Below are 26,696 nucleotides of genomic sequence, written 5' to 3' on the forward strand. Positions count from 1 at the left end.
GGTAGCATAGTGGATAGAATATAGGGCCCAAGAGACTGGAAGACCTAAGTTCAAATCTAGCCTGAGATACTTACTAGCTGTGTGACCCTGGGCAAGTCACTTAACCCTGTCTGCCTCAGTTTCCTCATCTGTAAAATGAGCTGGAGAAGGAAATGGCAAACCACTACAGTCTTTGCCAAGAAAACCCAAAAGGGGGTCATGAAGAGTCAGACACAACTGAAACAACTCAACAACAAAAGTCCAACCCCCTTATTTGAACCTTAGGCTCAAGGGAAGAAAATGACTTGGTCAAAGCTGTGTAACTGGTGGGTCCAACTACAAAACGTATCAAGCAAATTTTTCTAAGCTGGGAAAACCCAGGCACGCTGTGTACTTAGACTAGGAGTAGAAAGCGGGAGGAAGAGCAAGGCAGGAGCTTGGAGCTTTGAATGAGAGTGGGAGCCAAAAAGATTTGGATGTATTTTTCAGGCAAATGCCTAACACACAAGCTATATACAAATGAGAATCCAAATTATTCTTTGAAGTTAATCACTCAGGAAATATGTATGCAACCTTCGGCTGCTTTATTATTAACTTACCTGTCCAAAATTCCAGCCAACCATGTTGATTCGATTTGCGCTCCCTACGAATATGATACCAGCATCTTCTTCCACATATTCTTCTCTCTCTGCATTATTCGACATGAACACAGCATCCACTGGAGAACCCAAAAGAGGAAATATTTGAGGTGAGAAAGAATTAGAAAGGATCCTTTCCTTCTTCCACCCCCTTCCAGACAGCCCTCTGTGCTAGGGGACTGACTATTTTCAGGGAAGCCCCGCTCAGGCCTCACTGACACAGAATCTCTGAGTTGGAAGGGATCCCAGATATCCTCTAGTCCAAGAATCCTTAACCTGTGGTCCTGTGGAAGGATTCCACTTGGTCCGTGAACTTGTATGGGGAAAAAAAAATACATCTTTACATTCACTAATCTCTTCCTGACATTTAGCATTTCCTTAGATTGTGGTTTTAAAAACCAAACAACTAGTATTCTGTGAGGGGGTTCATTGGCTTTACCAGACTGCCAAAGGGGTCTATGACCCCATGCAGATGAAGAACTCTTGCTTAAATCCAACTCATATCTGAATAGGAATCGGTTCTATAACATCCTGACAAGTCTCCAGCAACTGCTTAAAGACCTCCGGTGAGGCAGAGTGTGCTCCTTTTGGCTAGCTCTAATCGCTGACACGTTTTTCTTTACATTAAGCTTAAATCTGCTCCTCTGCATCTTCTAGGTTTTGTTTCTGACTCTGCCCTTTAAAGCCAATTCATATGGAGCTAAAACCTTCTTCACATGACAGGTCTAGGCTTGATGCCTCTGACTGCCTGTTTATGCTCCGTGGAAACAGTGAATGCAGGTGGGAAGGGAAGTTGGAGAAAGGGTCTGCTGCCAACCAGCTCTAAATCCTATGACTAAAATGAACTGGGATGCTTTAGGGGTTCAGGCTGAAGAGATGAGGTAACTGTGCTGCAGTGCTGAGAAGTTGGAAAATGTGCAAGGAAGCCATTCAGTATTACTAGTTTACTGCAAATCTAAAGGCCATTGATGCTGTCAGAGAACTACTGAATGTTATATCACTGTCTTCTTGACTTAGTGGTACGGAAATATTGATACATAGAGTCCTTGTGCTAGAACTCACCTTTGAGAGTCTCTGACCCACTGCCCTGACTCCAGTGAGTATCACTGAACTTTAGAGCTATAACAAGCCTTTGACAGAACAGAGCTGTTTAGAGTTGCAAGAGACATCACAACTTAGAACAGAGAGTTTCAGAGCTGAAAGGGACCTTAAAGCATGGAAGGCAGAACATTAGACATGGAAATGACCTCAAAACACACAATGTCGGAATTAGAAAAAACACAGAACACACAACGTTCAAGTTGAAAGGATACTTAGGATGTTAAATATGACCAGAAGAAGCCTTTGAAATGACTTCCTAACCCCCTCATGGAGAAAGTGAGGCCCAGAGACAGGAAGCGAACTGCCCCAGGTGACCCCAAGTTAGCGGAAGAACCTAGCTTTCCTGCCTCCTGGGGCAGGGCTCTTTCCAATACCTCCTCTGTCTTCTGTGAGCAGCGAGATACACCTGGAGTGGGAGCCCAGCGGTGGACTAACGATGTGGGAGGGGGCTTGACTCCTACCTTGCAGCCAGGGGTTAAACAGCTGAACCCACGTCCCCAGAGTCGTGGAAGTGCTTCCGCTTTGAGAGGCAATCTGAACGCTGAGTGTGTATCGACCAATGGGGGAGGAGGCTGGACTGGAGATGTTGACGATCAGCGAGCCGTTGTTGTTGGACGAGAGTACTGCGCTCCAGGATCCGCTGCCGCCACTGTCACTTGACCCAGTAGACAGAGGAATCACGGCTTTGGTCCGGGCTGATTCAGAGGGGTTTGGGCCTTTCCAAAAACAACAGAGAACGATGGAATCCGTGTAGCACATACGAATAAGGATAGTAAGTGAAAATGAACATTGTCCTAGCCAGGGTCAGGCGGGGTCACTGAAGAAGTCATAGACTATTGCAGACAGAAGGGATCTTGGAACATGGAATATTATGTCTAATACCTCTCATTTTCTAGATGAGGAAACCGAGGCCTGGTGAAGGAAAAAAGACTTGCTTTTGGTTAAAAATCAAGTTAATGCACTAGAGATAAGAACCCAGGTCATATAATTCCCAGGAAAACTCTCTGAACTACTGCTGCCCCCCCCCCCCCCAAGTCACCAAATCAGATAATCTTAGAGCCTGAAGGGACAACTAGGTGGTACAGTGGAAATAGGAAGACCTGAGTTCAAATCCAGCCTAGACACTTGGTAGTTGTGTGACCCTGGGCAAGTCACTTAACCCCATTTGCCTCAGTTTCCTCATCTGTATAATGAGCTGGAGAAGGAAATGGCAAAACACTCCAGGATCTTTGCCAAGAAAACCCCAAATGGGGTCACAAAGAGTCGGACGTGACTGAAACATGAACAACAACAGAGTGTGAAGGGATCTTTGTCATTATCCAGCACAGACCTAGAGAAGTCACACCCACAGAGCCTAGATGTCTTCCTCCTGCTTGGTCCAGGGCTCTCTCTACTACATCATGTGTCTTCATGTTAGTCATACCATCCTGGAGCAGTACATTTAACATAACTTACTGAGTGCCTGCTGTCTGTGGAGCATTACGTTTGGCCCTGGGAGAGAGAAGAAAACGTAAGTGAGGTACCTGTTGAGGCTGTGAAGGTCAGCCTCTCCCCAGAGGCGATGGGTCTGTTGAAGTTCAGCCTCACTCTGAAGGGCTGGCCCCTCCTGGTGATCAGCTGGTCGCTGTAGAACTTGTCTGTGTGGTGAGCATTTTTGTTGGCTTGCATCTGCCAGTCGAAACCCGAGAGTTGCAAAGCTGTGAAAGGATAAAGGAGAAGCTGGGGACTCTGGGGTTTTTTACAGAACAATGATCAGGCAATCAACATTGGTCAATGGCTACGGGTGCTGTGCTTAGCACTGGGGAGACAGAAAGAGGCCAAAAAAGCCCCTGCCCTCAAGGAGCTTATGGTGTAATGAAGGGGACAACATGCACATGAGCATATACAATGTAAGCTACAGGAAATGATGAACAGATGGAAGGCACTGGAATTAAAAAGGTTTGGGGAAGGTTTCCTGTAGAAGGTGGGGTTTTAGTTGGGATTTAAAGGAAACCAGGAAGGTCAGTAGGTGGTACTCCTCTCTCTACTGAGAGAACGAACATTGCAGGAAGAGGGGACAACCAGAGAAAATGCCCAGAGCTGAGAGATAAAGTGTCTTGTTCATGGAACACCAGAAGGCCAGGGTCACTGAGTCAAAGAGTACACCCTGGAGAATAGGATATAAGAAGACTAGAAAAGTGGTAGGGTGATAAAGGGCTCCCAATGCCAGAGCTGTATTTGATCCTGGAGTCTAAGGAAGGAGCTAGAGAACCTGGGACACTCAGGATGGGAGCCACAGGCTAAAGCAGAGAAGGAAGGTGGAATTGGGAGCATTCAATCATGCATGAATTTATTTATTCATGAGACATTACTAAGCATATACTGCGGAAAACTCAGTGGTGCAGTGGATGGAGCACCGAGCTTGGAGTCAAGAAGACTCATCTTCCTGAGCTCAAATCTGGTCTCAGAAACTGACTAGCTATGTGACCCTGGATAAGTCACTTAACCCATTTGCCTCAGTTTCCTCATCTGTAAAATGAGCTGGAGAAGGAAATAGCAAACCACTCCAGTATCTTTGCCAAGAAAACCCTAAATGGGTTCACCAAGAGTCAGACACAACCAAAACAAGGCTGAACAACAAATGGGCATGGTAGTGGCATACAAATAATAATTCCCCTTTCTCCAGTACATTTTGACTTATAAAACACTGTCCATACAAGAGTCTATTGAGGTAGGCAGTATCAGTTTTATGATCCCATTTACAGATGAGAAAACTTGGATCCAGAGAATTGAAGTAGCTTGGGATGGTAGGAACTAGAACCGGGCAGGGGGTAGGATGTCAGATCTTAGGAACCATCTGGTCTATCTCATTTCATGGATTTGTCTGTGGTCACGGTATGGCTCAAGATTTCAAGGAAAAGGGACAGAGTCACACGGTCCACAATGAGGGAGTCCTTTACTTCATTTTACTGCCACCCTAGGTCTCAATCTCCACAGGATCATGGAGTTGGGATGGGGCCTTAGAAGGCCATCAAGTCTAACACCTCATTTTAAGATGAGGAAACAGGAGCACAAAGAGGTCAAGTGACCTACCTGGGGTCACAGAGCTAGTGAAGAGCCTGAGGAAGGATTTGAACCCAGGTCTTTCCTTCTCTAAGTCGGTGCTGCCTCCCATTAGTTATAGTACTAAGGAGTCAAGCTGTACACACAATCCCTCCCCTCCCCTTTCCAGGAAACCAGCCCCGCCCAAATCTGCAGGCCTATTCAGAGTAGCTGAACATAGTAAAGACCAGTATAGACTTATAATTAGGCAAACAAAAAACACTGGAACCTCTTGGTAAGGAGACCCCAGGGACAAAGATAAGCACTGGAATTGGCCACATTTACAGCCTCTGAAGTCTTCTTTCTCTCTCCTCCCTCTGCCAGGAAGAGCCTAGTCCAGGGGTGGGAACCTGCAGTCTCTAGGTCCTCAAGTGCAGCCCTTTCACTGAATCCTAACTTCACAGAACAAAGCCTTGGACCTGGGTGTTCTGTGTTCAAGGGTGGTGCCCTGGTGCTATGATTCTTAGTTCTCTCTCTCGACGATAAAGAAGGCTGGGATCCTTGCCTTTCCAGGGCTTGCGACTAAGAGGTGAGTTGGGACAGAAATCCAGATGAGGATCGTGTAAATTAATAATAATAATAATTGCTAATATTTATATAGAGCTCGCTATGTGCCAGGCATTTTATGATTATCATCTCATTTGGCCCTCACAACAACCCTGGGAGGTAGTTGCTATCGTTACCTCCATTTTACAGATGAGTAAACTGAGGCAATTCGGGATTAAGTGACTGGCACTAGGTCACTAGAGAGTTATTGTCTGAGGCCGGATATGGACTCAGGTGCTCTATCCACTGCTTAGCTAACCACAATGGCAGCTAACATTCATATAGCACTTACTGTATGCCAGGCACTGAGCTAAGGGCTTTACAAATATTGCCTCATTTGATCCTCATGACAACCTTGGGAGGTAGGTACTGTTCTTATCCCATCTTTTCAGATGAAGATACTGAGGCAGGGCCAGGGGTGGGGACCCTGCGGCCTTGAGGTCACATGTGGCCCTTCTAGGTCCTTGGGTGCAGCCTTTTGACTGAGTTTTACAAGAGTTTTACAAATTTTAGGTGACTTGCCCAGGGTCAAAAAGGTAGGAAGTGTCAGAAGCCAGATTTGAAATAGGGTCTTCCTGATTCCAGGCCCGGAGCTCCATCCATCAAGCCATGTGGCTGCACATGGTTCCTCTGTGGTCAAATGAGATGTTTCTGGCCCTATTTCCAGGGCTGTAGCTGAGCCTTTGAGTACTCTGAGGGCAGGGACTGTGGCCTATTCTTCGATGTGTCCCCAGAGGACTAAGCACAGGGCTGTGCACCATGTGAATGGGTGTGACATGACCCTAAGGAGGCCGGGGTGGGGGACACACCATCTCCCTGCCTTGATGCTACGCCCTAAGGACCATGGGACTTGTCATTCAGCTGACTTGTAGCTGAAACCTTTCTGAGGTGTGGCCGCCTCACTAGGGGTCCAGCTCCGGGACAGGACGGCCTACCTGACTTTTCGATTTGTATCCCAGCACTCCGCACTGAGTTATCAGTGCTTAATAACTGCCTCATTCTTTCACTCATTCAATCAATAACTATTTGCTGAACTGAGCTGAACAGCAGTAATTTCTCTCTTTCAGGTTGGGCAAAGGAAGAGATGGATGAAAGGTATTGCTCCTCCCTGCCCCATGGGGCATTCAATTTTATGATTAAATCTCAGGTTATTCTGGTCTCTTTTTCATTCTGAAAGCCCGGGCCAGTTCGTGCCTCTGATGAAGGAACGGTGGATTAGGGAAAAGAGTGTCTCTATAGTTCCAGCCCCTCCCTGACTCTACCCACCAGGAAGGACTGACAGCCCTAGGCAGGTAGAGCTGTCAGCAGGGAGGAGAAGACTCCAGGTATGGGGAGGACCCCTGTTGCCCGAGGACTATGAGTTCAATCAATTACATTCATTTCAATCCAGGGTTACAGGCCTCTAAGCTCCATGTTCTAGGCAGGGCCATCTCTAATGATAATGATGATGATGCTGGCGCACATTTATATAGCCCTTGAAAATTCACAAAAGGCTTTACTCATTTGAGTCAACTCCTTTGAGGTAGTAGCACATGTTACGATTCTCATTTTATAGATGAGAAAACCAAGGTTAAAAAATGCAAGGTGAAATGACGTACAAGGTCACACAGGTACTAAGTGTTGAAGCTGGGTCTTCAAAGCCAGATTTCCTAACTACAAGCTCAAAGTCCTTTCTACTGTATTGTATGTATAGTAAGCACCCAAGGCCACCCACAGGGAGCAAAAGAACAAATTTTGTTGTGAACTATTTTTCTCCCTCAATATTATTTGCATGTCAGTGAAACCAGGTTAAAGTGAAAAACACCAAAGACAGCCTTAGAAAGAAATTAGCAGGAACACCTGTTTGCAGTCCATTCTTAGGTGTCTAGGGCTGATGGGTCCCAGATTATATTATAAGTGCTTTACGTGTTTAGTTATGAACTCATGCACCTGGCTTGCAGCCCATCAGGATGAAACTGCATCCAGGGAAGGGTGCTCAGGACCCTAGTGGACAGAGTTCTCCCATTTAACCCTCTTAGTTTTCCTTCTTTAGCCAAAAAAGAGGTATTTTCACTTCATAGACCTTACAGTGTCAGAGCTAAACACTGCTATTAGAATGTCACTGTTGAAGAACCTCAAAAACACAGAACACTGAGTTCCGAGCTGAAGGGGACTTAGAGCATAAAATTTTAAGAGATGGAAAGTTTCACTGCATATTTATTAATCTACTAAGCACTGGGTACTCCAGATAAAAAAGTAGAAAATGACACACTTCCTGAGGGAGCTTAGAGTCTACCATGGAGCTATGCTACATACCCAAATAAATATAATTCAAGGTAGATTTTAATGGTCGCAAAGGAGAGATCCAGAATGCTGTAGGGCAACTTAAGGAGGAAGAGGACATTTACAGCACAGAACATACAATGTTAGAAGTGTAGGGGACATGAGAGACCATTTAGTCCAACCCTTTCATTTTACAGTGTGAGATCCAGAGAAGGGATTGACTTGGTCCTAGTTACACAGCTAGTAAGGAAGAGGTACTAGGGCCTAGGTATCCTGAATAGTCTGATACCAGCTGCCTCCAGGGAAGATGAATACATGGAGGGAAAGGCCTTTTTACTAACAGCCTCCCGATTGCACTGGCAATCTAGAAAAAGAGAGAAGGAGGCAAAGGGCATGGATTGACTTCTGTACCTATTTCTTTGGTCCCTCCCAGCAGCTAACTTAGGGTCTCTGTTCCCTTCTTCCTGTGGGGGAAGAGAGCGCCAGTTCTCATTTCAGTTCTATGGAATCACCATTTCCCCAGATGTTGATCATGCCGCCAGGGTTTTGGGGGCGAGAGGGAGAAAAGGATAATCTCTCTGACACAAATAAGGAGAAGTGCAGAGGCCAGGAGACTTGTAATGATAGTGGGGTGGGGAAGGAGATAGCTCCTTACTAATGAAAGAGGAATTCTCCAGAAATTTCCCTTGGTATGGAGTATAAGACTTGATTCAGTGAGCAAATCTTTTAATAAGCTAAAGCTGGAAAACAGGTCCACAAAAGATCCATCAGCACCTGGTAGAGTGGGAATGGTTCCCATTTCAGGTCATATGAGGTGAATCCTGCCCTAGATGGAGAGGAGTGGTTTCTGTCCCAGGTGAAAAGCCTTAGGGATGAGGGGAGTGAGAAGGTGGCTCCTCTTAGCCTAATAACAGAGCAAACAGATGCATAAGACATTAGCCATCTAGGACTGTTCCTAAGATACACTTGACTTAGTGGGCCTAATTCTAGCCTGGGTGGTTGTTCCTGTAGGGGAAGTCTAACAAAGAAACCCTATTTCCTAAAGGTTTAGAGTGAGATCTAGGGCCCTCCTATTGTTATATAGAAGGAAATGTCAAAATGCCTCTTCTCACAGAAAGCCAGTGATAGGGCATTAGAACACAGAATGTCAGAGTTGGAAGGGACTTTCAGAACACAGATTGTCAGAGCTGGAAAGGACCCTAGAACACACAAGGCTAGAGGTGGAAAGGACCTTAGAACATAGAATGTCAGAAGTAAAAGGCACTTTGGAGTCCATCTGGTTCAACTCCAGGTGAACCAGAGTCCTCTCTACAATATGCCCAATAAACGGTCAGCCAACCTTGGCTTGAAGAACCTCAATTCCCACAGCAAACATTCCAATTTGGATTAGTTATAAATGTCAGGAAGTCTACATCAAGGATAAATTTGCCTCTTTGGAATTTCCACCCATAGTTCCTACTTCTTTTCTCAGGGATCAACTACATTTAATATAGAATGCTAGCGAACACGGAACGTAGAGCTGAAAGGGGTAGTAGAGGTGTTTCATCTAGTTTAACTCATTTTTTTTAAAAAGAAAATAGGTCCAGGGGAAAAATGCAGGTTCATAAAGCAATGTAGTGGCAGAGTTAGGGCCTGAACCCAGTTTTCTTGATTCCCTATCTCTAGGAAACATGCTTTTAAGATGAAAGCTGGGATCCCTAGCTATATCCAGAAGCTGACAATCAGCAACTAGGGGGACTCCATGACCCTTGGCCTCCCCTAGGCAAAGATTAGTCAGGCAGGTCAGGAGAGACCCCTCATCAATCACTGCTCTCTGACTTCTAGGTGGTTTGGGGACAGCCTATTTTGCTTAAATAAATGATCATTCTCTTTTCTTTCTTTCTTTTTTCATGTCCTCTTTTCTGAGGCAAAGGTTGTCTTGTGCTTAACTTCGACTGGTTCCCGAAGACCATGGGAGAGGTTAGGATCCCCAGAGTTATCTCACAAGGAAGCAGCTTGCCCCAAACCTTACCCTCACCCCGATCTGGGGGTGATCCAGAGGCCAATCAGAGAAGTTTTCTCTCGTATCCACACCAGACTCAGACCCTTGGAAAACTGACTAATACTAGTTCACACATCTGTAGTACCTGACCTTTTACAAAACATTTCCCTTATAACAGCCCTATGACGTAAATCATACAAGTATTACTATTCCCATTTTACAGATGAGAAAACTAAAGCTGCAAGAGACGGACTTGTCCTAGTTATTAATGTGGCCGGGACTTCAAATCTAGCGTTCTTCTGACTGCTCAATGCTGCCTAACATCCATGCACCCACTAACCAAAGACAGAGCCAGAGAAGCCTCTGAAGATTGAGGCCATCCACAAGATAGAAGAACCTCTTCTAATAGGATTTTCAACCAGCTTTTAACTGAACAGTCAGATTTCATGCCTTAGTCCATGCTGCAATTTCCTTTAACTATATCGCAATTTCCAGGAATTTCTTCTGAATTTTTCTCTTTCAGAAAAATTACTGGGATTTCTGGGCCAGCGATATTCACCACTCCCCTCTCTCTCGTTCTGGTGAAAGCAATTGCTTCAGAAACATTCTTTTGGGCTCAAAGCATGTGGTGTGACTGCATATAAATCACTTCCCTACCCAGGCTTTCATTTGTACAGTGGGGATAATAATACCTGTACTACCTTCTTCGGGGGACTTCACTGAGGAAACACTTTGTCAAGTGTAAAACGCCAAAGGAATAATATCATTTTATTACTTGGTATAGTGCCTAGAACACAATGTTTAACAAATCCTTCCCCTCTTCCTTCCTTCCTCAACATACCTTGAGCACATAAGTGAAATTAAATAGAATAGTCTATGAACAACATGAATGTGCACTGTATCAATACATGACAGATGCCATTTTACCTTAGACTATGCTCTGAGAAGGCTAGGACTACAAATGTTCCAGGCTTCTAGAACTAGCTGGTTTTTCTGTATGTCTATGCTGTCGACCCTGACTGCCTCTCAGAAAGAGATGAAATCACACACACACACACACACACACACACACACACACACACAAGCACACGCACACGCACATGTACAGGCATGTACGTGCCTGTGTATTTATTCCAGTTTGGATCTGAGACAGCATGGTGTAAGGAGCAGACTACTGTCCTCTGGTCTGAGAATGAAAAAACAGATTCTAATCCCGGTCCTGCCACAAAATTGTGTCTATGTACTCTATGCAAATCATTCTGCTACTCTGTAAAATGAGCTGACATTCTATGTCCAAAAGTTGAGAAAACCTGTTCAAAGCTGGATAAAAATGACCTGAGAGTTTAACTAATGCCCCACCCAGAATCACAGAGCATCAGAGTTGGATGCGGCCTTGGTAGCCAATTAGCACAACCAGAACCTGAACAAGAATCCTCTCTATTGCTTCCCGAGGTGGTTGTTCAGCCTTTACTTAAAGACCTCCAGTGATGGGGAATCCACTGTTCCTGGGGCAGTCTATTTCATTTTTGGATCATTTGGATTATTCTAATCATTAGAAGACTTTCCTTACATCAAGCCTAAGTTTGCATCTGAATTAGCAATGAAGTCCTGAGTTTTTAATAAGGGATCAGGTAGAGGAGATAAAACAAACAAAAAACAAACCCCCCAAAACAACAAAACTGCACTAAGATTTTGGGGACACCCTGTATCTGTCCCAGGGTCCCAATACTTTCAAACCTTAGCTTAGGGGAGTTTCTAACAATGACATTAAAAAAATCCCCCAGAACAAAAAAACCCCAGCTCTCTTCCCACCTACTCCCATCATCTTTTCTCTCTAGGCAGGCTGTGTGCACCTCAGACAGTACCTATAATTGGCATTTGGGTAATATATGACAACCCCAGCCCTAAAATGAAAATCACATGATAAATGGGACACAAAAATGTTGCAATGAGTAAATGCTGCTATGCCCCCCCACCAAACACCCATCCCACTCCTCTCAAGCAGAAGTTCAAGGTTGCCACCACTTCTGGACAAAGGGCAATCATTAGAAGAGGGTACATGGACTTCTCTAATCTGTGTGTAATTGTAGGTTTGCCTGTAGTGTTGTTTAGGTGATTATGTTTCCATGTGCTGAGATGGAAAGCACAGGCATTTTGTTTCACATAAGCCAGAGAAATTCCCATTCCCTGGTCTTATACAATGATGGAGCTGGAAGGGACATCAGAAACCTCCTCGCCAGTCCAACTTCAACCAGAGGAGGGATGGATCTTCCACAATACTCCAAACAAGCAGCTGTCTAGCCTTTGAAGACCTCGGGGAAAAGAAAACTTACTCTGGAGGTGGCTCTAGCTTCAGATTGCTTTAATTTTTAGGAAAATTTTCCTTATGTTTTGAGTTCTAATATTCTATGCTTACCTGTTCATTCATTTCATCCATTCATTCACTCAACAAGCATTAAGAGCTTACTGTTTGCAAAGCATTGTAGGTAGTGGGCGTACAAAGACAAAAATGAATTAATCCCTGTCCTCAAGGAGCATACATTCTAGGGATAGGGGGAGTGAGAACAAAATATACACAGAGAAGCAAACACAAAACAGACACGAAGTTATCTGGGGGAGCAGGAGGTCAGATGGGCTCCTGTGGGAGGTAGCATTTGTGCTGCATTTTGTAGGAATCTGGGGGTACTAGGAGGCCAAGGTGGGGGAGGACATTCCAGTGTGGAGGACAACTTTGTGACCGGAGACCAAGAGATGGGGGTGTCATGTGTGGGGCATGGGCAAGTAGGTTAGTTTGGCAGGTGTGTACAGTGCACAAATGGAGTAATAGAGATGTAGTCTAGAGAAAGACTATGATGGGTTTGAAAAGCCAAATAGAGGAATTTTTATTTTACCTTACAGGCAAGGGGGAGACACCGGGGCTTTCTGAGCATAATAATTAATATTAACACTAGATAACACCTTCTATGTGCCAGGCACTGTGCTATGCACTTTATAATTATTATCTCAATCGATCCTCACAAGAACCCTGGGAAGTAGGTGCTGTCATATCCCACATTTTTACAGATGAGGAAATTGAGGCAGACAGGTTAAGTGACTTGCCCAGGGTCACAGAGCTAGTAAGTATCTGAGGCTGGATTCAAATTCTGGTATTCCTGACTCTAGGCCCAGGGGTCTATCCACTGAACCACCTAGCTCCTCCTTGGGTATGAGAGTGATGTGGTCAGACTTATGTTAAGGTCCCTTTCATTAGGTTCATTTCTATAAGCCTATGTGATCATAAGTCTCTTCCCTGCAAAGGCCACTCTGGCAAAGGCAACGCACTCCCTGCATAGAACAGCATGAGATCTGTATAATTTGTAGTCCTCCAGCCCTATGCTTCACAAACCATGAAGTGACTGGGGCTTGGCTCCCACATCTGGCTTAACATTTTCCCTTGGCAAGCTTTCTTGCCAGGTTTCACCACCATTCATGAGATTTTTTAGAGTTTGATTCATACCTTGTTTGGGTTTGGCTTGGCTATCACCCACCCTGGCTTAGCTGCAACACACAATAATTAGCCTTCTGGAGAGTAAAAGAGCTAACAAGCAAGTGCCTGAATCCTCGACAGCTGTTGTCATGCTGAAGACACTGCCTTCCTTCTCTTTTTCTTAATTTCCTTTTTCTTCCTTTCTCATTCTTTATTTCTTCTCTCTTTCTGGCTTTGTTTGCTTCCTCTCTCCCTTCCCCTTCCTCCCTCCTCCTCATCCCCTCTTTCTCTTTCCTCCTCCTCCCCACTTCCTCCTTCTCCTCCTCCTGCTTCTCCTCCTTCTACTTCTTTTCTGTCCATCTGTCTCTGTCTCTCTCTGTGTCCATCTCTCTGTCTGTCTCTGTCTCTGTCTCTTTTCCTTTCTTTCCCTAGCCCAAGAGCTATTTATAAAAACAACGATAATCTTGCACCTACCACCTGCTCTTTCTGCTACTGGAGTTTTGACATCACCAAATCACCTTCAAGTCAGGCTGTAGAACGCTTCCGGATGTGAGTTTACTTAAGTACATTCCTATAGTGCAGATGTTTCTTTTCAGTCAGCTTAGTTATGATAGCTGTTCTCCTAGAACAGGGAGCCTGTGAGAACTAGGAAGGTCCTTAGAACATTGAAAAACAATGCCAGAGAAGGAAGGGATCTTAGAGCAGAGAATGTTAAATCTGAGAGGGGCTGTACAAACTATCTATAGTCTAAAACCCTATTTTACAGACGAAGTTACTGAAGCCCAGACAAAGGAACTGACTTGTGCAAGGTGAATGTCAGAACAGGGACTAGAACCCAGGTCCTCTCACTCTCAGTCCTTCCACACCATGCTAAATTCAAGGTGGTTGTTTTTAGTGACTATTTTACTGACACTCAAGCAATATTATCACTGTTGAAAAATGCTAGGAAGCAGGTACTGTTGAGAAAAGATGACTAGAGTCTAAGATATTCCAACGAGGGCAAAACTGTTCTTTATAAATGGACATGTCTAATAACTGCTCAACAAATGCCTGCCATTCTCAGATTCATCCCAAACACACATCTGTCTGCTGCCTTGGAGATGGGAACCTCAGAACATGCCTTGCAACCCATGTGATAAGTGAGCCTTGGTGGACCCTTTCAGAAAACTAACCTTATCTACGAATCGCAAATAACAAGCTCACATTCTATGGTGCTTTACAGTTTCCAAATACTTTCTTAGCAGTAACCCTGAGGTAGACAGGATCACCATTATCGTCCCCATTTTATAGTAGGATACTGCGGCTCAGAAAGGTTAAGGTGAGTGGAGGAGTCTGCTCTGGAGAGCCCAGTTCTTTGGATTTCAAGTCCAAGTTTCTTTCCATTCTGCCATGCTGTCTTTCCAAGATGAAGGAGTGAACTAGAGCCCCCAAAGAAGTCCTCCTGAGCCAGACTGGAAGAGGTGGCTGGCTCCCTAGCAGTTAACCACTGGAGAAGTTTCCATCACACTTACCAGCCATGTCTCTCCAGCCTCTGCTTCTCCTCTGTGCTCCTCTTGGAATGGCTGAGATACTGTGCCAGCAGACAGGGTTGCTCCTGACTGCCTTACCATTTATAGAAGCCGCTCCTACACACACCAATTAGAATTATAACCAGGTGGGTGAGGCACCAGGTCATTCCTGTAGTGCCTGTAGCCTTCACTTACGACATACCTATCACCCACAGGAAGGTCACTATACTTAAGATACAAAAAGTAACTGGGGGAAAAAGGGGAGAGCAGGGGTCAGATAGTTGGATTTTTTTTTTTTAAAGACAGAGAAGTGATTTCAGGATGTGAATCCTGGAATTTAGTGTATGGCACCCTCTTCTCTATAAAGGTCCTTCTCAGGCCTGTTGAAAGGGGCCAAACAGTACATAAGTAAACTTTGCAAATCAGAAAAGGCAAAGACCTCTTTCTCTTTCCTGTACACTTATGCATGGGAACGTAAGATCCTAAGAATGGGAAAGGCACTTAGAAATTAGCTCGTTCAGTTCTCTCATTGAATAAGCAAGAAAATCAGTTCAAGAAAGGGAAGTGAAATGTGCATAGTCAGACCATAGGTGGGTGGAAGGGGCCAGAACCAGTCAGATTCCAGGTGTCCAGGCCAAGGGCTCTTTTCTCAGAATCAAATTAGGTTTTTATTTGTAAAAGGACCATAAACAGGATGGCCTAGTAGTTAGAAAGCAAGCTTCAAAGTCAGGAAGACTTGCGTTCAAGGTACATACAAGCTGTGTAACCCTGGGTGAATCCCTTAACCTTTCAATGTTCACAGATAACCCTCTAAAACTAAGCTGCAGAACAATCAGAATGACCTCCCTGTGAGTTCCCTGAACTGATGAATGTAGTCCAATTTTTTTAAATTTTATTCTTTCAGGATATTAGATGTCCTTTCTTTGCAGCCTAGTAGTAAATATTTCTGCTCATCGGTCCCTACCAGAGGGCAGGAAGACTGGAATTGCTCTATGTCGAGAACACACTACCTTGCCATATCAGAAGTTACACTAAGAAAAAAATGTGTGTGTATATATATATATATCCTATCATGTTATATAACTGGAAAGGACCTTAAAACATGAATGTCATGGCAGGCTAGCAGAAATATTAGGACGTTGAATTTCAGAGCTGGAAGGGCCCTTACATCACTAAAAATGCCAGACCTAGAAAAGACTTCAGAACAGACTGTCAGAATTAGAAGCGACTACAGAACATAGACTGTTGGAGCTGGAAGGGACCTCAGAACTGAACATGTCAGAGCTAGAAGGAATCTCAGAGCAGAGAATGACAGAGATGAAAGTGATTTCATAACATAGAATATAGAATGTCAGAACTGGACAGGTCTTAGAAGTAATCTGACCAATCTTAATTAACAGAGGAAGAAAGTGATGCAGGGAGAAGCAAGGAGACTTGCCCTAGTTCACAAAGTTAGGCAGTAACAGCTGAGAACTGAACTCAGATCTCCTTGACCTAGTTCTCAGATCTAGCTGCTGGCTAGTGACTTGGTCCAGTTACAACAGGAAGGTTCTGCACGCACGCACAAGGCAGAGTGTGGCCCTGTGTTTGCCCAGGCAGATGGCCAGGGAGATAGTATGGGTTGGCATGGAGCACGGTGTGTCTGGGCCCTATGGAGCACAGTTCACTGGGGTGTCCTACGGAGGCTCTAGGGAAGCAACATCTTGTGAAAAAGATCCTGGGGAAGTTGTGGTTCCCTTAGGAAACACATGCTTATCGTACCTATATATTTTGCTGAGAAACCACAGGTGCTCGGGAAGAAATGCCTTGATACATATAGTACATACAGCACTGTGGTTATTAAGTGTTTCATAGGTATTACTCACAGAATCTCAGACTCCCTCTTTTGAAAGAGGACAAGGTAGCTGTAATAGGCCCATTGGGTTAGTATGATTTAGTGACAGAACCAGGACTCAAAACTCGGTGCAGTGTTCTTCCTGCTACTCCACTGAGGGACCTAACACATGGGACCTGCCCAGTTGGCCCTTCTGGGAAATTGCCTTTATTGGGGAGGGTTTGCAGTTGAACCCTGTAACCTGAGAATGAGCTTTCCTCATTCCTCCCGGATTAGACTTCACTCTGATTCTCTGCTCTCCCCGTGTAGTTAGCCTCTTCTGTAATTAATGAGCATGCGGAAATTCTGGGCCACAATAAGAGTGGACATCTCCTGGGCTCTGATACCATGAGTCCCTTTAATGTCTCTAACTGAGGATTGCCCCACCATAGGGAGCCAGGGCCCAGGCCCGCAGGCTGATGACTGTAATTGGCTCAGGGTTGTGTCACAATTTCAGGGTAAATGATTTTAAATTCATAGGTGGAGTCATCTGTCTGTAAGCCTGATGGATTTCCTGCTTGGCCACACTCTATAACAAAGACATTAGAAAAATCAGATAGACAGAGGTTAATGCAGGATTTTTTAAGGAGAGGTCAATTAATCACTTCTATTTTTCCCTCTCTAATTGAGAAATTGAGGCTTTGCAATGGTTTTCTCAGCAGGAATAATTACCTGAAAATAGGGACTATTCAGCTAGAGATCTTTTCCATTTGCCCTCTTGCTGAGCTGAGTCCAAGACGAAGGTAAGGCTTGGGCTACAGCCAGGAAGGAACAGCAGTGGTCTTGTTATTATCCATAATAATAATACAGTTCATATTTATATAGCATATTAAGATTATAAAGTTTGTCACTACTATTCGGTGATAGAGGTTGTACAAGTACTATTACCCATTTTACAGATGAGGAAACTGAGGCTGAGAGCTTAACTGATTGGCCTGTGATCATTCAGCTAGCAGCCATCCTGGCCACAATTCTAACCTAGTTTATTGAATCCAAATCTATTGGTTTGTCTACTGTACTAGGCTGCCTTGGTGAAGGGTCATCTCCTCTCCTAAAAAAACCTTCAGTTGCTTATACATCCATACTCCACTTGGGCATTCAAATCCCTCCACAACTGGTCCAAATCTAACATCTATCCATTCATCCACCAAACATTTATTAAGCATCTACTATGTGTAATACATGCATCCCTGACCTCAAGGAGCACACGGTGTGGTAGGAAATCATAAGCCCCTTCCCCATTTCAAATCATAAACAGAGAATCATAAACAGAGGCAGACACACACAAACATAATACTTAAATACTTCAAGAATCTATGACTTATTAAGACGAATACTCCCACCAATGACTGACCTATAAATAAGCACTCATGAGAACTTGGCCCATCAAGCATTGTGCCAAGGGCTGGGGATACAGAGACAAAGCAAAAACAGTCCCTACCCTCAAGGAGCTTGCCTTCTAAAGTTGCAAATTGAGACCCTGCCATCAGTAAGTGGTTTTTGAGAGTTGTTTTGGTCCCCAAATTCATCACTGCAATCAATCTGGTAACAAATTTTTCCAAAATTAGCTAGTTCGACCCTCAGACAACAAACTTCTCACTGAGTCTATTATGTTGAGTCTAGGAGACATTGTTCTTTTAAGGTTCAAGAAAGATCCTATTTGGCACAAAACTGAGAAAAGAAACAAAACCCACTATGTAGCCACTTTGCCCAGTGCGGGTTTGTCTAACCAGGGGGATCTCTGCACCATTTGACCAAACTGGGTCAAGATTGAGTGGTTTGCCTCACCCCCTGCATCGCATAGCCCTGTTTTAGCTTTACCACAGGAAGAACAATTCTAACTAGTCCTGGTCACTGGCTGCGGTAGAGCCTGGTCAATTTCTAAGGGATGGCCCACTGTGAACTACGTTCTCCCATGCTAACTCCACAATAGGCCTGTGCCAGGGTTCTTGTTGTTGAGTTGTTTCAGTCATGTCTGACTCTTCGTGAGCCTATTTGGGGTTTTCTTGGCTTTGCCATTTCCTTCTCTAGCTTGTTTTACAGATGAGGAACTGAGGCAAACAGGGTTAAGTGACCTGCTCAGGTCACAAAGCTAATAAATATCTGAGGCTGGATATGAACTCAGGTCCTCCTGACTCCAGGCCCAGCACTCTATCTGTTGCCTGCCCTAGCTGCCCGCCATGATTCTTAGATATGTGCAATGATCCCTAAGCCAGGGAAGAGGAGTGGACTATTTCCATTCTTTTCTCTAGACAGTCAGGAAGAAATATGTATAAATCAATACTTTTTACTGGTGCTGAACAAGAGGATATACATATGTAAAAAAACACAACGTAGGGTGGAATAAAAAACATGAATAAAATATGAGGTGATGTTAAATAAGATACATTAATTTGCTTTGCTGCTTCAATCTCAGAACCATATGTCTGGTTTTTTTTTTACTTCTATTTCCAGAAATTAGCTCTATACTTTGCACATGGTAAGTACTTAATAAATACTTTTTAATTCATTCTTGGGGGCTAACTACATGAAATACTCAACTACCTAAAAGATATTTAACATATATTTATTTTATATAATGTAATAGAAATATGATGGAATATAAGAATGACTTACATAATTAAGATATGCATCTACATAAGAATATATGGAAACCTGATTTTGCAACAAAATAAGAAAAAGAAAAAAGAATAAACATCTATTAATGTTTACCAATCACTTCTTTTAACCAAAAAATTCTTATTTTTATTGATGCCTTTTGTTTTTATGTTATACTCATTTCTGAATATAATCCTTTCCTATCTAGAGATACTTCCCTTATAACAAAAATTTTTTAAAAGAGGGGAAAAATTTCAGCAAAATTAACTAATACATTGACTGTGCCTGAGAGTATACGTAATATTCCATATTCATAGTCCCCTTCTAGTATAAAGAAGGGAGGGAGGTGCATTTTTTCCTCTTGTCCAGGGCCAAGTTTGGTCATTATAATTACATAGAATTCTCCCTAATTATTTGTTGACCAATCACAGGTGTAATAAACCTATGCTTGGTCTAAGTACCTAACTTTGCCCTACCACCACACCCACATGCAAAGCCTTTCCAGTGTGGTAGGATCTGCCAGAGCTTGCACTTCACAGGTATATCCTCTCAGAACACAGGCTCATCTTCCTGACATGATGAGGCACTGAAGGCAACTTTCAATGAAAATAAATGTAACACAAATTAGAACCTGTTAAGCACATAAAAGGAGTATTAAGTCCTCTGAGGTCAAAGGAAGGAGAAATCACTTCCAGTTGGATGGGATCAGGGGAAGCTTTATGGGAATATGTACAGTAGGGCTTCGAAGATGGGCAGCATGTTAATAGGTGAAAATGGAGGGAGCAACACGGTAGGTGCAGGGAATACTGAGTAAAGGTATGAATGAAGAAAAGCACGGCACATGTTTGGGACACAGCAAGGGGCCCAGTTCAGCAAGAATGGAGACAGGAACATATGTCAGGGGGACGAGTGAGGGATCAAGATGAGACCCAACTATAGAGGGCCTTGAATACCAGGCTAACCTTTCTAACTTTTATCTCCCACTGCTCCCTTAAAGATAGGTAGCTACATGGTGCAATGGGTAGTTTTGGGACTGGAGTTGGGAAGACCTGAGTTCAAATCCGGCGTCAGACGCTTACTAGCTGTGTGACCCTGGGCAAGTCATTCCACCCCTATTTGCCTCAGTTCCTCAAGTGTGAAATGAGGAAACACCAGAGAAGGAACTGGCAAGCCTCTCCAGCATCTTTGCCAAGAAAACCCGAAGAGCCAGACACAACTGAATGACGGAACAGTTCCCTTAAGGAAACTCTGCCTCAGCCAAACTGGTCCACTTATCGAAAGACACATCCTGCTCATGTCTGCCTATGTCCTCTTTCCTGCTTAGCTGGGCTCACAGGGCTCTTCCTCTCCTCTGAGCTCCTGTACTACTTATTAAAGTACTTATTGCAAGCTGCTTTGCACTGTTCGTTATCTTTTTATTTACTTCTCCTATTTCTTCAGGGACAATGTAAGCTGTGGGAGGACAGAGGCTGTACATCTTACATCGCTGTAGCCTGCATAGTTCCTACCACCAAGAGAGACTTGTATACAGCAGGCATTCAATAATTGTTTGTTACTATCATTTGCTCTCTGTGGGCCTTAGTTTACCTAGCTGTAAGATGAGAAAGTCGATGATGTCATCTGAATGCAAACTAAAGCGTGCTATTTTTTCTCTTTCTCATTGTTTGTTTGAGTTTCCTTGCATGAAATGACTAATATGGAAATGTTTTACATGACCCACACAGACTACTTACTGTCTCAGGGAGGACAGAATTTAGAACTCACAACATAAAAACAACAAATACCAAAACTGCTTTTACACGTGACTGGGAGAAAATAAGTTATTAAAAAACAAAATGAGGAAGCTGAAGGAGTCGGTCTCCCCTGGCTCTGATGCTCTCTATGGTACAGGCCTCTCCAGCGCCTACATCCAGGCGCAGCCCGTGCTGTGAGAGTCTGTGATCCGGGGATTCTTTTCATTTTACCAATCTGCGGACCAATAATCACAAAGTATGGGGCGTCCCAAAGTCTCAGTGCAGACTTGAGCATTAACATTTTTGGGACACCCTGCAAATCCACAAGCGCTATACTAGGTGTTGGCTATTATCATGAATATAGTGGTGATTCTGGGCTGACTGAAGTCTCAGCTAGAGAGCAGAGTCCACCGGGAAAGTAGAAATGAAATGTAACGGACCCTGACTGGCGGAGGGGGTGGGGGGGGGTAAGTGGACAGGGTACTAATTTCTGAAGTCATCGGTCCTGGGTTAAAATCTTATCTGTGCATTTACTCCCTGTGTGACTGTGGGTGAGCCACTTAGCCTCCTGGGTCCTTTCCAGCTCTGGGTCTAGGATCCCAGGACGTTTGGGCCATTAGGACAAAGGGTTGCTCTTTCATCCGTTTCACACTTTTAATCATTTTCCCTTATAAAAGTTTTCCTATTAAATCCACACGTTCATAACTACCCATCAGTTTCTCTCTCCAACTAGCCTGCTATCCCTCTACTTAGAAATGTTAAACATTGCCTTTGAACTCTAAATTGGGAGTTCTTAAACTGGGGTCCAGGAACTTATTTTGAAACATTTTGGTAACTGCCTTCCAATATAATTAGTTTCTTTTGTAACACTATATCTATTATCTTATACATTTACAAACATGATTCTGAGAAGGGGTCCATAGGTGTCTCCACATTGCCCGAGGGGTCTCTGCCACACATGGTTAAGAGTCCTTGTTCTACAGCCTAGGTTACAACCACCCTACTTCAGGACCATCACATACCAGCACAGGATGTCTGGCTTTTTGCTGGACATTCCCCTACGCATCAGTTACTTATAAAGCCATCTGAGGTACTTTTCAAATATTCAGATGGATCTGTAACGTCACAGGTGTGTTTCCTCCAGTGCCATAGCCCGTAATGTTTCCACGTCTGCCTATCCTATGGGATTCTTGTCTATACTCTTCCATAAGTTTCCCAACGGGGGGTCCACCCAACGTGCTGAGCATCTTCCTTGTTTTCTCCTGTCGCGGGGAGGGTGCTGATGAGGAAAGCAGGCAGTATCTATCAGTCGCCCTTCATTCTCACCATATGACAAACCCACCTGCGCTTCACCAACAGTTTTTTGGATGACGCTCTTTATACTACTTCCCTTTGGTAATTTCTTTCCTGCAACCTGTTGCAGAGTACAGCTGGAATGTGGTCCATCTTGCTTGGACTCAGGTGCGCAGCAAGGCTGGGAAAAAACTTCATTAAATAGTTGGTACTTGAGCTGGACCACGAAGAAAGGTATTGCATTCAATAGGCAGTGTCTGGACAGCAAAGTGTGGAGAGTCTGTTCCAAGCGTAGGGTATGTTAAGAGCAAAAGCCTGAAGATGAGAGAAGCATATAAAGTGTATGGGATAATAAGCAGCCCAATTTGACTGGAATGGAAGAGAGCATGGAATCTCTGAAAGAATATTGAAATCAGACTAAAATCTGACCGTAAAGAGTTCTGAATGCTAGAAAAGTTTATATTTTATCCTGTAGGCCAATGCCAAAGGTTTCTGATAAAATATACCTTTGAATATAATGTGCTAAGTTCCATGAGACAGGTACAAAGTACATGTGGTAGAGGGTAACAGGGATGGTGACAGTGAAGAGTGGTCAGGGTTGGAGAAAAAGTTTTATTTATTTATTTTAACATTCATTTTTAAATTTCGAGTTCACATTCTCTCCCTCCCTCCAGTCCTTTCCCTGCTCATTGAGAAATCAAGCAACATGATGCCCATTATACATGTGATGTCATACAAAACATATTTCTATATTTGCCATGTTGTAAAAAAAGCAGGAAAAATAAAATAAAAAAAATATGCTTCAATCTGCACTCAGAAGTCATCAGTTCTCTTTTTGGAGGTGGAAAGTATTTTACCTATGAATTGAACAGAGCAGCTAAATCTTTTATAGTCGATCGTCTTTACCACATTGCTGTTACTGTGCACAATGTTCTCCTGGTTCTACTCACTTCACTCTGTATCAGTTCACATATGTCTTCCCAGATTTTTCTGACCCCATCTTGCAAATAATTTTTTATAGCACAATAGTATTCCATCACAATTGATGGGCAAACCCTTGATTTCCAATTCTTTGCCACCACAAAAAAGCTGCTAAAATATTTTTGGACACATTGGTCCTTTCTCTTTTAGGAGAGAAAGTTTTATTGAGGTGGTAACATTCAGTTGGGCTTTGAAGGGTAGATAGGACATTGACAGAGATGGCAGGGAGGGCATCATAGGCATAGAAAATATCATGAACAAAAGCACAGAATGGTACAAAAAATGGCATGTTTTGTGGGCACAGCAAGGAAACCATTCTGATAGAATTTCGACTGTTGAAGATGGGCTAGGGGGAGGAGGATGATGTTTCAGGCAAAGGGAAGAGTGAGGGCAAAGGTATAGGGACCAGACAATTAGAACACGATAGGGGAATAGAGGGTAGCCTGGTTTGTTGAGGAGCTTAGGGTATGTCAAAGGAAGCTGATCATCAATGACTAACTACTTCATTTCCCATCACCTTAGATAAGGACATCATTCCTGCTACCTTTACTCATAAAGCTTTGTAGACATTTTAAATTAAGTGGTGAATTCATTAACTAATTAACATCAACTAATCAGCAATGGATTCAGCATTAGTAGGGTTATTTTTATTGATCTTTTGCACAATCAGTTAGCTTTTGTTAGACAAATGACTAAGTGACCAGTTCCTAGGGGCAGAGTTAGCTGTTCTGTCTCTTTCTCAAGTGATATGAGAGGAGTTTCCTCATCAGAAGATTTGTATCTAGGTTTCAGGATAGGCCATAAACTGCAGTGGGAAAGAACCTGTCCCAGCATAACAGGGTTTCCTACAGCAAGGAAGTTCATACTTTCAAACTGGAATGGTGACTTACATGTTACACTACAACATCTTCCATTAGGAAATCTGTAGAGTAAGGGAGAAACAGGGTCGTGAGGAATAATTCATCAGTCAGAAGATCTGACCCTGGTCAAAGGCCCAAGGTCCAAATGGACCTGGGAATGCCCCAGTTTATAAACTGGAGGTGGTGCTCACGAATTCCCTTGAAGGGAATGGTATGAAAAATTATGTTACCTATTATTACTAGGTATATGCCCTGAGGACTATATGCACCTGATCTGTGGCAGAACCTTGAGAGCTCACTGTACCTGTACTCCAACAGAGTGATGTCATTGTGGTCCTCTTCCAGAATGAAGGACAACAATCATATACCTTGACAAAGTCAGAGACAAGGGGAAAGGTCTCATGTATACAAAAATATTTATAGCAGCATTTTTTGTAATAGCACAGAACTGGAAGGAAAGTAAGTGCCTACTGTGACAAAGATAGAAATTGTTAATGTTGGAGGGGCTGCAAGAAGACAAGAACACCAGAACATTGTTGGTGGAGCTATACATTGGCCCAACCATTCTCAAAAACTAAAACTATGCTTTTTAAAAAAAGTGACTAAAATGTCTATATCCTTTAATCCAGGGATCTTGTTGCTAGGAAAATAGCCCAAAGAGGTCACTGTCATAAAGAAAGGTCTCATGTAGATAAAAATGTTCAAAATAGCACTTTTTTTTTGGAGGGGGAAAGGCAGGGCAATTGGGGTTAAGTGACTTGCCCAAGGTCACACAGCTAGTAAGTGTGTCAAGTGTCTGAGGTCAGATTTAAACTCAGGTCCTCCTGACACCAGGGCCAGCACTCTACTCACTGTGCCACCTAGCTGCCGCCATAATAGCACTTTTGTAGTAGTGATGAACTAGTAACAAAATAGCTGTCCATTGGTGGGAAAATTAGCTAAACAAACTGTGGTACATGAATGTAATGCAACATTATTATACTGCAAGAAATGATGAATATGAAGAATTCAGAGAAACATGAGAAGACTTCTATGAACGGATGAGTAAAATAAACAGAACTAGGAAAATAATACACATGACTATAAGAATGTAAGGGCAGCTAGGTGGTGCAGTATATAGAGTGTTGGGCCTGGAGCCAGAAAAATCTGAATTCAAATCTGGCCTCAGATACTAGCTGTGTGACCCTAGGCAAGTCACTTAACCCTTTTTGCCTCTGTTTCTGTAAAATGAACTGGAGAAAAAAATGGCAAACTACTCCAGTGTCTTGGCCAAGAAAACCCCAAACGGGGTCATAACGAGTTGGATGTGACTGAAATGATGAAAAACAACAATGTAAATGAAAAAAAAAAAAACAAAAAAGAAATGGAATGCTGTATAATTATAATAACCAAACTTCTCCCCAGAGGAGAGCTGAGAAAAAGCACTTCCTTCTCTTCTTTGTAGAGGTTATGGATGTGGAACATCTTATGTTCTGTCAGACTTTGGCTGAACTGCATTTTTTCCTCTTTCTTTTTTGGTTTTTGCTACAAGAGATTGCTTGCTGGGTAGCAGAAGGAAATGAAGGTGATATAAAAAAAAGACATAAGAAAGTAGATGCCTATCTGTTAAGAAATTAAAAAACAAACTGGAATACGAATGTGATGAAATATCCCATTATAAACATTCCAAATATGAAGAATATTTGGGATAGGCCATAAACTGCAGTGGGAAAGAACCTGTCCCAGCATAACAGGGTTTCCTACAGCAAGGAAGTTCATACTTTCAAACTGGAATGGTGACTTACCATTTGTATGAAGTTTTGTATGAACTGATGCAGAGAAATGGGAACAGAACCAGGAGAATCAATGATCACAAAACCATATAAAAGAAATAAACAGTGAAAAATTTCAGGACTCTGGTTGATTCAGTGACCAATTGTGACTTGAGAGGATGTGATGATGAAGCACACCTCCTACCTACTGGCAAAAAGTTAATGGATAATAGGTGTAGAATGAAACATATATTTTCATACAGGGTTAATATGTTATTTTGCTTTGCTTGACTATTCTACTGGAGGGAAGAGAAGTGAATATGATGTTAAAAAAAAAAGAAAAGTGCATCAACATTTTAAAATGGTGCTATCCAGCTCATCTCTCTGGCAATTTATAGCACAAGAAGGGGATTCACCAGTTTTATGAATTTTCTCTCTCCCCCAGTTCACTTTGTCTCCTTTCCTATAGACCCTTCCTGCCTTTATTGTAAAACAATGGACTTCCTTTGTTGTACCAAAAACTTGAAACAGAGTGGGTTATCTTGAGTGGATAGGAGAAATCAAAGTGTCCCTTCATGGGTATAAAGGGCTCAGAGGCACCATACTTAGGCAGAGTGGAACCTGGGGTATCCCTAACCACCTTGGATCTAGGGAAATTCAGTGTGTGTGGCCCTTGCCTCCCTACATCGATATTTAGGCAATATTAGGTTGAAGTGAATACTAAGAGCAATGAAGGGCAGCCTGAGGAAAGGACAAGAACCAGTCCAACCCACTTTGCCTCAGTAATGGTAGAGTGGTTGTTGTACTTCAAGATTTGGTTGGAGATGGCTGAAGCCATCTCCTTGTTGCTGCCTTGAGTCCCAGCCCCTCTTCTGATAAACAAAGCCTACTAAGCACAGGCTGGGGAGAGTAACCCAGCTCCGCTGACTGTTTCTTCTGTGCTGCTGTCTTCTGCAGGATTAGCTGGAAAATCAGCTGCAAGTGCAGCATTCTCTCAGGGAGGGGCCTCTTGCATTAGACTGTATTCGGACATATTTCCCAAAGT

General features: G+C 43.3%; 1 protein-coding gene across 1 annotated transcript in view; it reads right to left on the bottom strand.

Moving 5' to 3' along the window:
- TGM3 (transglutaminase 3) overlaps positions 1-8,141 on the bottom strand; it is a 36,186-nt gene extending 28,045 nt beyond the window's left edge. The window contains exons 1-5 of the mRNA XM_036749856.1: positions 8,120-8,141; positions 7,897-7,971; positions 3,242-3,415; positions 2,180-2,434; positions 579-697 (exon numbers count right to left, since the gene is read on the bottom strand). Of these exons, the coding sequence (XP_036605751.1) occupies positions 579-697; positions 2,180-2,434; positions 3,242-3,415; positions 7,897-7,971; positions 8,120-8,141 (645 nt within the window). The remainder of the gene's footprint in view (positions 1-578; positions 698-2,179; positions 2,435-3,241; positions 3,416-7,896; positions 7,972-8,119) is intronic.
- Positions 8,142-26,696: the final 18,555 nt, after the last annotated feature.

Source organism: Trichosurus vulpecula, chromosome 3, assembly GCF_011100635.1.
Source record: "Trichosurus vulpecula isolate mTriVul1 chromosome 3, mTriVul1.pri, whole genome shotgun sequence".
In the NCBI taxonomy this organism is placed as follows: domain Eukaryota; kingdom Metazoa; phylum Chordata; class Mammalia; order Diprotodontia; family Phalangeridae; genus Trichosurus; species Trichosurus vulpecula.